We start from the raw sequence: 14,341 nt of genomic DNA on the forward strand, positions 1-14,341 counted from the left end.
TGCCCCTCACAATGCCTGCTTCTCCAAGCGTGCTTCCCCAGTGCTTGCCTCCAAAAAAAATAGAACATGCTAGGAGCTTCCATCTCCATTTTAAGACTTCATTTATGCTGTATCTTTGCACAAGAAAAAAGTCTTCCACTTCCACCCACACCTGTGACCTAGAGATGATGTTTGGGTCTGTTTCTTTTTCCACCTTTTGAGACTCTCCATCTGGAAATAATTTTATTTTTCATAAAATTAATTTTCAGTTTTGGTTACTCATCTTTACAATAGTAAAGGTAAAAAATAATGGGAAAGAAAGTGTTTTTAAGGAAAGTGACTGGTCCAACTTCTCCCAGAAAGCTGGGATAAATTCCTAGCCAATTAGAACACAAACTTGAAAAGAGAAGGCTGGGGTACCACCTTTGTTTCTACTCATACCAAAATGCTGACCTCTGCACCTCATGCAACCTCACGCTGTTCCCTCTGCCTAGAATGCCGTTCCTCTCCTTCATCACTCAGCCAAGTCCGACCATTCTTCAAGACCCAGCTCTCCTCTGCCTCCTCCAGAAAGCTTTCCCTGATGCACCTCCCTCACCCAGCCTGGAACTGGACTCTCCCAGCACCCATCCCGAGCAGCCCTCTTCTGCCGCACTTCCCACAGTCCACAGAACTTACTCTGCAAATGCATCCTTTTCCCCCAACAGGCCATTTACATCTGAAAAGTACAGCAAGACCTACCTCAGAAGGTGTTAAGTCAAACGTGAGACCCAATTATTGGGGAGTAAGAAGCTTCAACCACTCCATTCCTGCCTCTGAAAATGTCCCAATTTCCCAAGGATCCTCTCTGTGTGCTCAGCCTCCTGGACACACGCTATATGCATGCTCAGCACAGTGACTGTGATCATGCTTTACTCCTAACTGGAACAGTCTCTCTGTCCCCTTTATCTGCATGCTAGCCATTGCTGGAGCCTGAGCTCAGTGCAGCCTCTTAGTGAAGTCTCCCCTGATAGCCTCAGTCTGAGCTTCCTATCAAACTTCTCCAGAGCTTCTGGTTTGTGTCGTCTGTGAGGCATTTATAGCATAGTCATGTACAAGTAGTTATTTTAAAAAAATATGATGTCTCTCCAATGAAGTTGTATGTTTTCAACATTAAAAAAAATCACCCCAGAACCTAGCATGAGTTCTGGCAAATATTAGGTTCTCAAAAGCCCTCACTCATTGATTGGATGTCTACCTCCAAAAGCAACTGATCTGTGTCCAGATCTTAATTTACAAAGGTGGCCGAGTGATCGCATGGAGAGGTCAATGTCATAAAAAGTAAAACTGAATGTTATTCAGTTACCTAGAAATGTGACACACATCACGCCAGGCAAGGCCACAAGGGGAAGCACTAAGACTGTTCAAGAGGCAGAAAAGGAACAAGGAGGCAGAGGCCGGAACCTCCACTGGGAAGGGAGCATGGCGCAGGGGAAACAGCTTAGGGTTGGCTAGTTAAAATAACTCTGGTATGCTTAGGGGTATAGGGGATGTCCCTAGTTGTCTGGTGCCTGGCCCGGGGTTGATTTAGGGAACTATTGGCTTGGTATGTGAGAGATTAAGGTAGTGGTTTGGAGCATGGGCTCTGGGCAACAGAAGAGATGTGAACAACTTTAGCTGTTAGTTTGGCTCTGTAATTAACGGATGCCAACCAAATAAAGAATCTATGAAAACTCAGAAAAGGAATCCATCCAATGACCACATAGATTTAAATTTATTCTTTTGCCTTACAGTAGTTCTTCATTAATGGTCTTTTCCTGATTCTCAAAAGAGAAATCCTTACCCCACCTCAATGGCACATTACCAACCACACAGACTGCTGGAATTCTTCTTGTTCTCTGAGAAGCATAGCTCAGTTGTTAAAGAACCTCAAAGTGGGACATTTTGCACGAAGAGACAATGCGGTAGTTGTCACTTGGCCACCTCTTTGCTCGGTGTCCTCACAGCCCATTCTTCATCCATGTTAACAGAGGATAGAGGGCTGGACTCCCTCTCTAGATCATTTTACTCCCCACATTGAACCCTTTTAAAGGATGACATTTTAGTAATGAATGTATTTAACTGGAAATATCTTTGTCCCCAAACATATATTGAGTTAACATTTATCAAGCAATGAACTGACAACAAAATAAATGGTCATGAAGCAGAGAGAACAAGGAGGCCAGAATCACCCCTGAATCGAAGAGTCTTTAAAGAAAAATAAATTTCCTTTCTCCACTTCCTATTTGAACTCCTCAACCCCAGTTCTGCGAGGGTTGGCATGATGCCAATACTCCACGGAAATGTGAGCTTCCCTATGTCTGGAGACTAGGGACCCTGAGGCGGAAGGAAGTCAGCTCCCTCCATTTTATGTGACCAAAATCTCTCCACTGAAGGGACAAGTCTCATCCAAGATCCCTTAAGATAACTGCCCAGTACTTGGGCAGAAGCTAAAAGATGGATTAAAAAGCAACCCTAGCTCTGAAACCAACACTCTGGCTGCAATAGGACTTGTTAAAATATTTTCTGTTCATTGTATGGGGTTCAAAGTCATATTTCCTGAACTCAGCAGTATCAAGCCTTCCTCACTGTTCAGGATATTTCCTTTCCTTTGAGATAACTCACAGTCCTGACACCAAGTCCCTTTCTCAAATACACACACACACACACACACACACACACACACACACACACACACACACACTTAATGTAAGACAGGGTATACCAGGGATCAGGGAGATAAAAAAATCATAGAAGCATTTTCTCAATATAGTTTAACTAAGAGATGCCTGATAACTTGGTTTTCATTATTCTCATTGATTTTTCATTTAAGAATGCACATCAGTGCATTTGCTAATAACAAAGAACAAAAATAAAAAATGCCCCACCAGACACTCAGTATTTTTTATTGTTTGACTGATAACTATCTTTAAAGCTGCACAAGATAACACTCATTGGTTTATGATGGCAGTAGGTCAAACTGTTGGGTCAATAATACATATGCAATTGCTTCCAGGCAACAGAAATTGGAGGCATTTATTTAATAGATTGCTTTTAGTCTCTGCATATAATGCAAACAGATTTCTGGTTCAAATGTTGGCACCTTCAATAGAGTTGGCCTTAAGGAGAGCTTTGTTTATGGAGAGTTACTGGAGGGTGGAGGTATATGATAAGACTATCTGAACTGATCATTCTTAGACCCCAGGGGAGAACTATACTCTGTCTTTTAGAGGTTTTCATTGTAGATAGCTGACTTCATACGGAATGAGTTGCTATGGAAAGCCTAAGCACGACAACCTTACAGATGTCCCTGGGTGGAGGGCTGGGTAGGGCGCTCTTCAGATGAAACAATGTTTAGTTTCTGGTGTCCTGACTCAGAAGTATATGCACATATCAAGCACAGCTCAGGGATATTGAGCTAGAAACCCTTAAATACTGGTCTTCCAGTGTGTGTGTGTGTGTGTGTGTGAGAGAGAGAGAGAGAGAGAGAGAGAGAGAGAGAGATTGAAGGGGGAGGGGGAGATAGGGAGAGAGAGAGAGAGAGAGAGAGAGGAGGGGGAGGGGAGGGGAAGACAGGGAGAGAGAGAGATTGTGCCTGCACCAGAGACAGACACACACACAGAACAATTAAGATAAGGAGTGTATTGGGGAGATCAGATGACTAAAATATGGGCTATCTGGTCTAACTGAATTTATGGCTTTAATTATTTACTTAGGAATGATTTACCTGTTTCAAATCTTCTTTTACAGTACTTCTTACACTGTATTTTATTTACCTCCTAAATCCAAAATATAAGGCATACAAAGAGTAAAAAAGTCTAGTTATTTCTAGTGCTAAATAAACATCTGTTAAGTGATTTTCAACCCTTTTTTTTCATGGCACAAACACACACTAATTACTAAGGTCAGTGCCCCTGACTAAATCAACCATTTTCATCTCATGGCACAAATAAATTAGTTACTAAAGAAGAAGAGGTCAGGGCCCCTTTTTCTTTAGTAATTAGTTTATGAGTGCGTGAGAAACAAAGGTTGAAAATCACAGTGGAACCAATATGGCTCAAATATGCCATATAGGTCAATATTTTTGTCAGTCTGGGGGTCATCCATGTATAGACACCACCCCTGCCCTAAGTATAATGTCTCCATATTCAGTGAGAATTCACTGTGCTCTTCCTAGTTCAGGACCTAAGCTCCACCGGGTCACTTTCTTTGGGAAGAAAGAAGTAAAAGGAAAGCCTGGATCCCTCAGGCCTCCTCAGATTGCCCTATTCTTTTATATTTATCATAGCTACACACAGAAAAAATTCTGCTAAAGCCCTTTTGTGGCCACTAAATAGAAGGTACAGCTGTTTGTCAGAATGTCTGTCAGTCTCTGAGTGACAATGAATTCTGAATGCCACATACAACCCAGGTCCAGAGGCTGTAACCACTGATTTTCTCCTCAGTCTCATGGCTCAGGGTATTTGATGAATGGAAACCCCAAACCTATTTCTAAATACTAAATTGCTTTCCCAGAGCTATCTCATATTATTGTTTCTTTCACAAGTGGAAAACTGATATTCTACTTTGTTTATTTTTAAATTGTAGATAAGCTTGTGACTGAGACTACTCATCAACTAAACCTTGTTCAGATGGCTTGGCCACTACCAGTCATGGTTTTAGTTAAGGGGCACAAGGACTCAACGGCACTGCAGAGCAAGGATTAGCCCCTTGGTCCTGGCATTGGATCTAAAGATACAATTAATTAAGGACACACTGGACCCCAGTTATCTGGATAAATCAGACTCCCCAAACAGTACTAATCAATGATTCAAGTAAAACATTGCACGTTCTTTTTAAAAAATCCTTATTTGGTTCTTAAACTAGGATTCTAGCTTCATAATGTCTGAAAACCTTTAAAATATAATCATAAATTATTTTATGTGTAAACTCTTGTGGAAGCAAGGAAATGTACCTTCTTAACAAACTTCAAAAGGGCCTGTGATAAAATAAGAGGCTAAGAACTTCCTTAATTGGCATGTGAAATTTCCTTAACTGCTATGTGAAAATACATCCTAACTGTACCTGGGTTTTAAAACGTACAGTGATTGCTAACCAAGTTTCTTTTCTTCTTCCCTCAACTTTCCAAATACTTTGGTTGTTGTTGCTGAGAGAGAAACAGAGACAGAGACAAGGAGAGAGATGAGAAGCATCAACTCGTTTCACTTCAGCTGTTTACTGATTGCTTCTCATATGTGCCTTGATGGGGTAGGGGGGAGTAGGCTCAAGCGAGCCAGTGATCCCTTGCTCAAGCCAGTGACCATGGGCTTCAAGCCAGACCTTTGGGCTCAAGCCAGAGACCTTGGGATCATGCTGATGATCCCATGCTCAAGCTAATGAATCTGCACTCAAATTGGCGACCTCTGGGTTTTGATCCTGGGCCCTCAGCATCCCAGGTTAATGCTCTACATACTGTGCCACCACCAGTCAGGCTCCAAATACTTCATAAAGGTTTTTATTACATAGATACTCATATATAGCATCTGATAGTATTCTCAAAATTTATGATAAATGATTTGAATAAAATTTAAATATATTATTATAATCATTACTTCAACTTGGGTTGTGTTTGACTTATTTCTGCTAAATAATCTAAAAGCTGTTTAGTTTTAGCTTTTGATGATGGGATCCCTTGTCAACAATTTTTTAATTTTAAAAATTAAAAACTTGGGCCCTGGCAGGTTGGCTCAGTGGTAGAGCGTCGGTCTGGCGTGTGGAGGCCCTGGGTTCAATTCCTGGTCAGGGAACATAGGAGAAGTACTCATTTGCTTCTCCACTCTTCCCCCCTCTCCTTCCGCCTCTCCTTCCTCTCTCTCTCTTCCCCTCCCACAGCCGAGGCTCCATTGGAGCTAGGTTGGCCCGGGCGCTTAGGATGGCTCCAAGGCCTCCGTCTCAGGTGCTAGAATGGCTCTGGCCACAATGGAGCAATGTCGCAGATGGACAGAGCATCGCCCCCTGGTGGGTGTGCCGGGTGGATTCCGGTTGGGCGCATGTGGGAGTCTGTCTAACTGCCTCCCTGCTTCTAACTTCAGAAAAATACAAAAACAAAACCAAACAAAAAAACACACGAGTATTTGCAAATGTCCAAACTCACCAAAATGTACACATTAAATATGTGGTTCTTTGTATATCAATTATACCTCAATAAAATTATACCTCAAAATAGATGAAACAAAAATTATGATTGAGAACAAATCAGATAATTAAATATAGGGCTTTACTGATTTAAATAATAAAATCAGAACCATAAACTCTTTAAAAACAACACCCAACATCTTGAGTGTTAAAACAGCAATGGAAATATTTCAAAAATAAAATGTAGAAATAGCATTCCTTAAATGATGGATGCCAATGCTTGACAAGTGAGTATCTCAGCCACACTATTTGGACAGATGGATAGACACTAAAGCCAGACTTCTTTGAGTTGGTTGTCAAACTGTTAGGTTTCCAGAATCTATCTGGAATGGAGAGAATCTATAACGTTGCAGGTCCCTGGCACATGTCACGATTGGCTCCAAGTAATCAAAGTTTGAGCAACATCAGCTTCTTTTCTTGGAGCTGGACAGAGAGCACAGAGGAAATATTCTCCATGGTTTCCTTGTCTCCAGAACTGGGATTTTTATACTTGGATGTATATCAGAAAAATGTTAGAAAAATCTTGCTGCTCATTCTCTTAGACCAATTAAATCACAATTCTGGGGGCAGGTCCCAGGCATTGGCATTTTATAAAACATCCTAGGTAACTAATGTGCAGCCAAGAGCCAAGAATTGAGAACCACAACTCTAGCAAAACATAAATACTTATTTTAGAATTAAATTAATACAAGGATCTTCCTTTGCTTCAGGATGTTTTAAAGGCAGCCAACCATTCATATCTCTTTTTATTTTGGCAGTTTATTCAAAATAAAAGGAGCTGCATGCTATTGAATCCTGGAACAGCAAGAGGCATTCACGGGAAAACTAGTGACATTGGAATGAAGCCTATTGTTTAATACCAATAATATAATAATATAATATAGTAATGTTTATCAACATACTATAGTTTGTAAAATATCAGCATTTGAAGAAGTTGGGTGAAGGGTACATGAGAACTCTCTGTACTACCTTTGCAATTCTTCTGTAAGTCCAAGTTTTCAAAATATAAAGGTTTTTTTTAGGTGAGAGGAAGAGAGATAGTGAGGCAGACTCCTCGCATAATCCCTGACCAGGATCCAGCTGGCAACCCCATGTGGAGCTGATGCTCAAGTACCTAGCTATTTTTAGCACCTGAAGCTGATGTGCTTGAGCCAACTGAGCTATCTTCAGTGCTTGGGGCCACGCTCGAACCAATTGAGCCATGCTTGAACCAACTGAGCCACTGGCTGTGGGAGGGGGAGAGGGAAAGAAGGGTGAGAAAGAGGGGGAGAGAAGCAGATGGCCATTTCTCCTGTGTGCCCTGACTGGGATTGAACCTGGAATGTCCATATGCCGGGCTGATGCTCTACCCACTGAGCCACTAGCAATGGCCTAATGTTTAAAAATTAAATTTAAAAAAGAGAAGGCAGAGCTAGTATTAAGGAATACTTAATACAATATTGTGGATTAGTTAACAATATTAAATATCTGTGGGCATAAAGTCTTGTGCTGTGTACTTGGACACTTCATTCATAAACACAATTTTGGGGGCAAGAGAAGCTTAGAGAAACTTCCAATTTCCAGTCTGCATTCTGCTCTATGTATCTTTTTTTCCAGGCCCATCCAGACCCGACAAAATGTCATCAACAGCAGTTAATACTGAAAGTCATACATTCTACTCTAAGGAATCATGACACTGCTGGTAATATCTTACACTTTCATGGCGTTTTACAGTTTATAACACTTTCCAAGTGTTAGTCATGTTTGATTTGCATGAGGAAATAGGCAATACATAGGCTATATCATGGACTGGAATAAAGGATGAAACTTTCAACTGAATTTGATTATAAAATACACAGTGTGGCACTTGCAGAAATATCATAGACACACATACACACCCACCCACACACACACTACATGTCTCAGTACAATGCACAATTTGAAAACATGGTTATTAAAAGATCTTATGTTAGTTTCTAGGAGCACATATTACAAGGCTAGAGCTTATTGACATATGATCACAACCTAGACTAAGTCACACCCACAGGCACAGCACTCATCCCACCCACCCCACCCCCTTTTTTGTTTTACCAGGAAAAGGAGGAAAGTTCAGATTATCAAAGAGGCCACTCATCAACATCCGTTGGCCCGAGATGCTGTCAGGCCATGACTTTTCCCTGAGTCATGGCCATGCCCTTTGTTTCTGTCTCCTGTCCTTCATTTCTGGGGGCCCCTGACATTCCCTGTTTCCCCATGACTCAGATCCACCTGCCAGTTCTTTTTCAAGAACAGTCTACAAGCTGCTGCTCTTTCCAGCTGATCTGCTGGCCTCACAGACTCGAGTGAAGGGACGGTGGGGACCACACTTTCTCCAGGCTGTGCCAGGAGATGGCTCACATTCTCTTCATCACCACCCCTCACAGAGGCCAATTCCACTCCAGAGAGTGGGGGGCTTTCCTCCAGACTGGCACACACATATGCACACACACACTTTCCAGGCCAACCCAGGGAACCAGAATAGTGCAGTCCAAAACACAGTGCCACTCGGTGGGTAAGCGGGCTGTGCTGCATGCCCCCACTTTCATTGCTGTGATGTGTGGTTCCTGCGCTTGTCCATCCCAGGACAGTGACTTTCTACCTGATAGTCAACTCCTGGCCGGTGCTGTTAAGGTGGGGACTTGACAGTCAGCAGGTGTGTTTCTTCCTCACTGGCCCAGGACTACACGCTCACTCTTTGATTTTTTTTTTATTCAATAGGGAAGTCTAACTGGGACTCATGTGAGGTCATGGGATCTTTGAGAAGAGTATTGGTATTTGGGAAATGTGAGCAGTGGAACACAATTAATTGAACCTTCTGGTTTCCTTCTAGTTAATGAGAAATGTATGAATAGCAATTTGGGGGGTTTACAGTGATTCTCAGGAGAAAGGGTAGAAGCTGCACTTGTGAAAGTAGCTGTTCTCAATGTACATTTGAAAGCATTATTTTCATTGCTAGGCTGTCTCCTTCCCACTACAGTCCTCTATTTGTGGCTCTACCCGTAAGCACAGCGATCCCTCCAGACCAGGGACCACCACTCCTGCCTTCCTTCTGGTTCAGTTCCCGACAGGCTCAGGGCCAGGGGCGGACCTGGTTTCTCTTAGCTTTCTTGAGGAAATGTGACTGCCCGTTACTTGTTCCCTGATCACCCTACCATCTGAATTGTCACTAATTCAGAGGGCGATCACATGTTTCAGTTTGCCCAAGACAGTCCCAATTTACATGGCCTTTTACTCTTAGGGTCTTGATTTGTGGTCCCCAGGGTCAGTGTATCCAGGTGCAGACCCATCTGATCACCTCTCCCACTCTCCAATGTGGCTGCCTCCAGTCCTTGCTTCTGAACCCTCCTGCCTTGATGGCACCCACTAGTTCAGTGGTTCTCAGCCTGTGGGTCGCGACCCCGGTGTTTTGGTTGTTCTCAGCCTGTGGGTTGCGACCCCTGTGTTTTGGTCGTTCGACCCCCACCAGGGTCGCGACCCACAGGCTGAGAACCGCTGCACTAGTTGATGGTGCATGGCCTGCCCTGTGCTGTCCTGGCCAACCGCTAACCCAACCCTCTCCTATTAGCATTTTAGAAAATCATCTCTGTAATTCTAAAAATTTGCAGGAGTACGTGTGTGTGTACACACACAGAGAAGAGGACATTATTGAACATTTGTTAGAACACATTCTTATCTAGCAATCAGTGCAGGGTTTTTACTGTACTCCTTTGCTAACAGTACATTGAGAAGAAAATTAAAATTTTAATAAAGATATTTAACTTATTTAAAAACTTTTTATTTATTAATTTTAGAGAGAAAGAGTAAAGGAGAGAGAAAGAGAGAGAGAGGGAAACATCAATTTGCTGTTCTACCCATTTATGCCTTCATTGCTTGATTCTTATATGTGCCCTGACTGGAGATTGAACCTACCACCTTGGCATACTGGGACAATGCTCTAACCAACTGAGATACTCAGCCAGGGCCAAGATGTTTCTTATTTGTGTTGCAAAACACTACTTCATAGAGCCAAACTGAAAGACCATTATACTTTTCTTCAGTGGAATGATCTGAATTTCTGATTTTTATACTCTATTTCAGCTTAGACACTGAAACTGCATAGATACTTTCATTTTGAATATATCATCAAATTCATTTCCTGTTATTGTTATCCCAACACTGGAGAGAAAAGTTTATTTCCAGAAGTTTTCATTTAACTTTAATAGAAAACAAACCACGCAAATCTACTAAAAAAAAAAAAAAAAAAAAATTGGTTCTGAACACAAATCTGCCTGATTATAAAAAGTAGTTTACTTAATAATTTCATAAAGAGCATCACCCTAATTACATACTTTGGCCGTTCCAGGAATGATCACAAGGCCTTTGAAATTCAAATTATGAACTTGGACTGACCCCATACCACAGGACCCAAGTGGCCTGAAGCTGATTTCCCTGCTGACAGTTGGGACAGGGGAATTTCAAATTTCCTCTCAGGTTGGGAGGGCTCGTGGGGCACTTACGTTTCATCTGTGAAGGCTATTCCAAAGTATTCCTTTTCTTTCAGATTGAAGTGAGATGCCACGAGGTCAAGCAGCTCCTTGGCCAAAAGCTTGGGCTGGAGGGGGAACAAAATGGAAAAAAGGGTAGGATGCAATTTCCGATTTACATAATTTTTAAAATGCAATGTCTCAAAGCTCTAGGGCATCAATGTAAATGACTTTTATAAAACCCAAAAAAGCAGACAATAAAGACATCCCTGAGCAAACAGCCACATACAGATGGAGACCTTCTGCTTGTGTCCTTGTGTCCTACTAGTCTGTTCCCCCAACAAATGGGACCTGCTCAGCCACAGGGCCGTCAAATCCTGTGGCTCTCCTTCCCCACACAGGAGAAGGGCTCACACTGAACTGACAGAAAGATGCCTTATTTAAGAATATACAGACACATAAAATAAATATACATATTATATGTTACAACATTATGTTTATAATAGATGGTCAATATTTACTTATTTTTAATTATTTAATAATTTAAATATGTTATTTAATACTTATTTAATTACTGACACTATAATGAATATATTCTATAATGTGTATTTGATGTCAACTATATATGAGCATATTATAAATCATAACACATTTAAGATATATTAATATATTTTAAAATTTGTTACACTATACCATAATTATATTAATATTATAGTTATTTTTTACATATTATATCTATTATGTATATATGCATTTAACATATATAGTATACTGCTCACAAAAATTAGGGGATATTTCAAAATGAAGTGATAAAATATCCTCTAATTTCTGTGAGCAGTGTATTTGCCAGGTGCCAGGCTCTGCTCTGAGCACTTTACAATATCAGCCTCTTTAATACTCAGCACAGCCCAATGAGGTGGTCCTATCATTAAATATCATTAAGCAAAATATCTCTGTTTAAGTACTGAAGCTGGGATTTGAATCCTGCCTCTGGACGCTCTGCCGTTGAACATACTATATGATGCCTTAATTAAAAATCTAAACAATAAAATTACCTCTTGCAAGAAATGTTATATCCAAAGGGCCTTGGGAACAGTATTTAAAAATGAACTGAAAATTCCATCTGGCTTCCCGAAGAAGATCAGCATTTACCTAATTATGCTTTTATCATAAGCTCTTTTTAAAGTGTCTCTGCCAATGTAAAGGAGGGTCCCAGACCTCTATTGGGCACAGGGTAAGAGCTGGTGTTCCACTCTGCTGCCTCAGGCCTGGGCTCACAGACAGCAAGCCTCTGGGCCTCAGCAATGATAAACTGACCAGTGAAACCAGCTGGGAAGGAAAGGAGTGGGTTAGAATTGAGGGCAGAGCTAGCTCCCCCCAGAAGATGTAAATCAACAGGAGAATCCATCCTGATAAAGCAAAGCCATCTAATATTCTATACTTCTGTTCACACTAAAATTTGGAAAAGTGCAAAAGCAATCTGTGACCAAGGGAATTCAAGACTTTATGTAAGACCCTCCTTCAAAAATAGTAGCAACCTGCCATGAGGAATGCAGTGCAGCACATGTGGCCTGTCCCAGAATGTCACTGATGAATTACAGAGTGGATTCTAAATGGACGGGGCTCCTGTGGCTTCTAGCTGTGTTTGCTACATGCTGCTGTGGGCTGTGTTACCAGCACCTCCTCCACCCCCACAAGGTGCCTGCCTGCCCAGATACAAAGCATTTAATGCAGAGATTGTGACTCAATATAAGGCAGCATGGATGATTTTTTTTAAAAAATATTTTATTTATTGATTTTAGATATGGGGGTGGGTGGGAAGATTGGAAGGCATCAACTTGAAGCAGTTGCTTTTTGTATGTGCCTTGATCAGGTAAGCTTGGGATTTCAAACAGGTGACCTCAGCATTGCAGGTTGACACTTTATCCATTGCGCTACCACAGGTCAGGCCAGTATCACCGATTTTTAAATTGCAATGTACCGTATTTCCCCATGTATAAGACACTCCCATGAATAAGACGCACCTTAATTTTGGGGCCTGAAACTTGAAAAAAAATGTATTACATAAAATGAATAAAAATACAACTCCTTATCACTGTCAAAACTCCCATCCATTAGCTTGTCCTCATCTGTGACTGATGATGAATCACTGTCTTCATATATTGCAGGGGTAGTCAACTTTTTTATACCTACCACCCACTTTTGTATCTCTGTTAGTAGTAAAATTTTCTAACTGCTCACAGGTTCCACAGTAATGGTGATTTATAAAGTTGGGAAGTAACTTTATAAAATTTATAAAGCAGAGCTATAGCAAGTTACAGCATATAATAATAATTACTTACCAAGTACTTTATGTCAGATTTTTGCTAAGTTTGGAAGAATAAATCCTTATAAAACAACTTACTATAGTTAAATCTATCTTTTTATTTATACTTTGGTTGCTCCGCTACCGCCCATCACGAAAGCTGGAACACCCACTAGTGGGCGGTAGGGACCAGGCTGACTACCACTGATATACTGTCTCGTCCTCAGTTCCATCGATGGCATTTGAAATGCCACAACCACTGTATAAGATGCACCCAGTTTTTAGACCCCAAATTTTTCAAGAAAGGGTGCATCTTATACATGGGGAAATACAGTAATATAATTTATCTGATTGCCCCCCTTTCAAAGTATTGTCAGTGTTTCTACGGTGCTTGCTACTTCTTAAAACACTTTGTTATAATCTTTTGTGTTTGCCTTCGAAGTTTTGTGTTCCACTTGTAAAAGCATCCTTACTCTTGGTAAATCTTACACTCAGAATGAGTTTTTTTTTCAATGGGCAAAAGTCACTTGAAGTCAAGTCTACTGAATGGGGACAGAGAAGGAGGAGGAGGTGAGCATGTTGGGTCAAACTAGTTTTATAAAATGAGGTGTGACTATAAAGTAATTATTGTGGGTTCTCAAGGGTATGGTGAGGTATCCAGCCCCAACTTAGAAATGATAGAAATAAGATTGCCTTTTCTTTGAGAGGTAACCTTTAAAGCCAACACCTCAACAGAATTGATCAGAGATACACAAATTTACCCAGGAAGAGAACAAATTACAGTCATGTACCATTTAACAATCAGTTATATTCTGGAGCGGCAAGATGGCGATGGAGTAGGCAGATGTACCAACTTCCACCTCCCAGAATCAAAGTGGATTACAATTTAATTTTGAGAACCATCATCTGGAAAAATCAACTTTGGACTAAACTAAGAGGACTCTTTAACCAAGGAACACTGAAGAAGCCACACTGAGACTGGTAGGAAAAGAGTAAACATGAAGAGGGCTGCCCAGAGCAAACGGCAGCCTGGAGAGACTCGAGTGGTGGGAAGTGAGTTTAGCAGAGAGGGGAGGGTCCTGAGTCCCAGGAACAAACCCAGCCTGCAGCCCCAGAGCCTAGAAGAGGCATATGGATAGTATTTAGCTGTGAAACAAGTCAGGATACTGTTTGTGAGAAAGAGACAGATTTCTCAGACTCAGGATTCTTCTTAAAGGGACCGCACAGAAAACTTCTCTCACAACCACTCACCCGGGGCTCTGGGGGACAGGGAGAGAGAACAGGACCAGAGTAGCGGGAAGAGAGTGTAATCTAGGAGGCACAGGAAGAAGCATTTTGAGAGACAGCCACCCTAACCCCTGGGACGAATCACTCCCCAAACCTG

At 41.4% G+C, this 14,341-nt stretch overlaps 1 protein-coding gene across 7 annotated transcripts in view; it reads right to left on the bottom strand.

Moving 5' to 3' along the window:
- FRMD4A (FERM domain containing 4A) overlaps positions 1-14,341 on the bottom strand; it is a 673,627-nt gene that overhangs the window by 153,218 nt on the left and 506,068 nt on the right. For all 7 annotated transcript variants that reach the window (XM_066384150.1, XM_066384151.1, XM_066384153.1 and 4 more), the window contains one exon: positions 10,686-10,780. In XM_066384150.1, coding sequence (XP_066240247.1) covers positions 10,686-10,780 — 95 coding nt within the window. The remainder of the gene's footprint in view (positions 1-10,685; positions 10,781-14,341) is intronic.

Source organism: Saccopteryx leptura, chromosome 5, assembly GCF_036850995.1.
Source record: "Saccopteryx leptura isolate mSacLep1 chromosome 5, mSacLep1_pri_phased_curated, whole genome shotgun sequence".
NCBI lineage: Eukaryota > Metazoa > Chordata > Mammalia > Chiroptera > Emballonuridae > Saccopteryx > Saccopteryx leptura.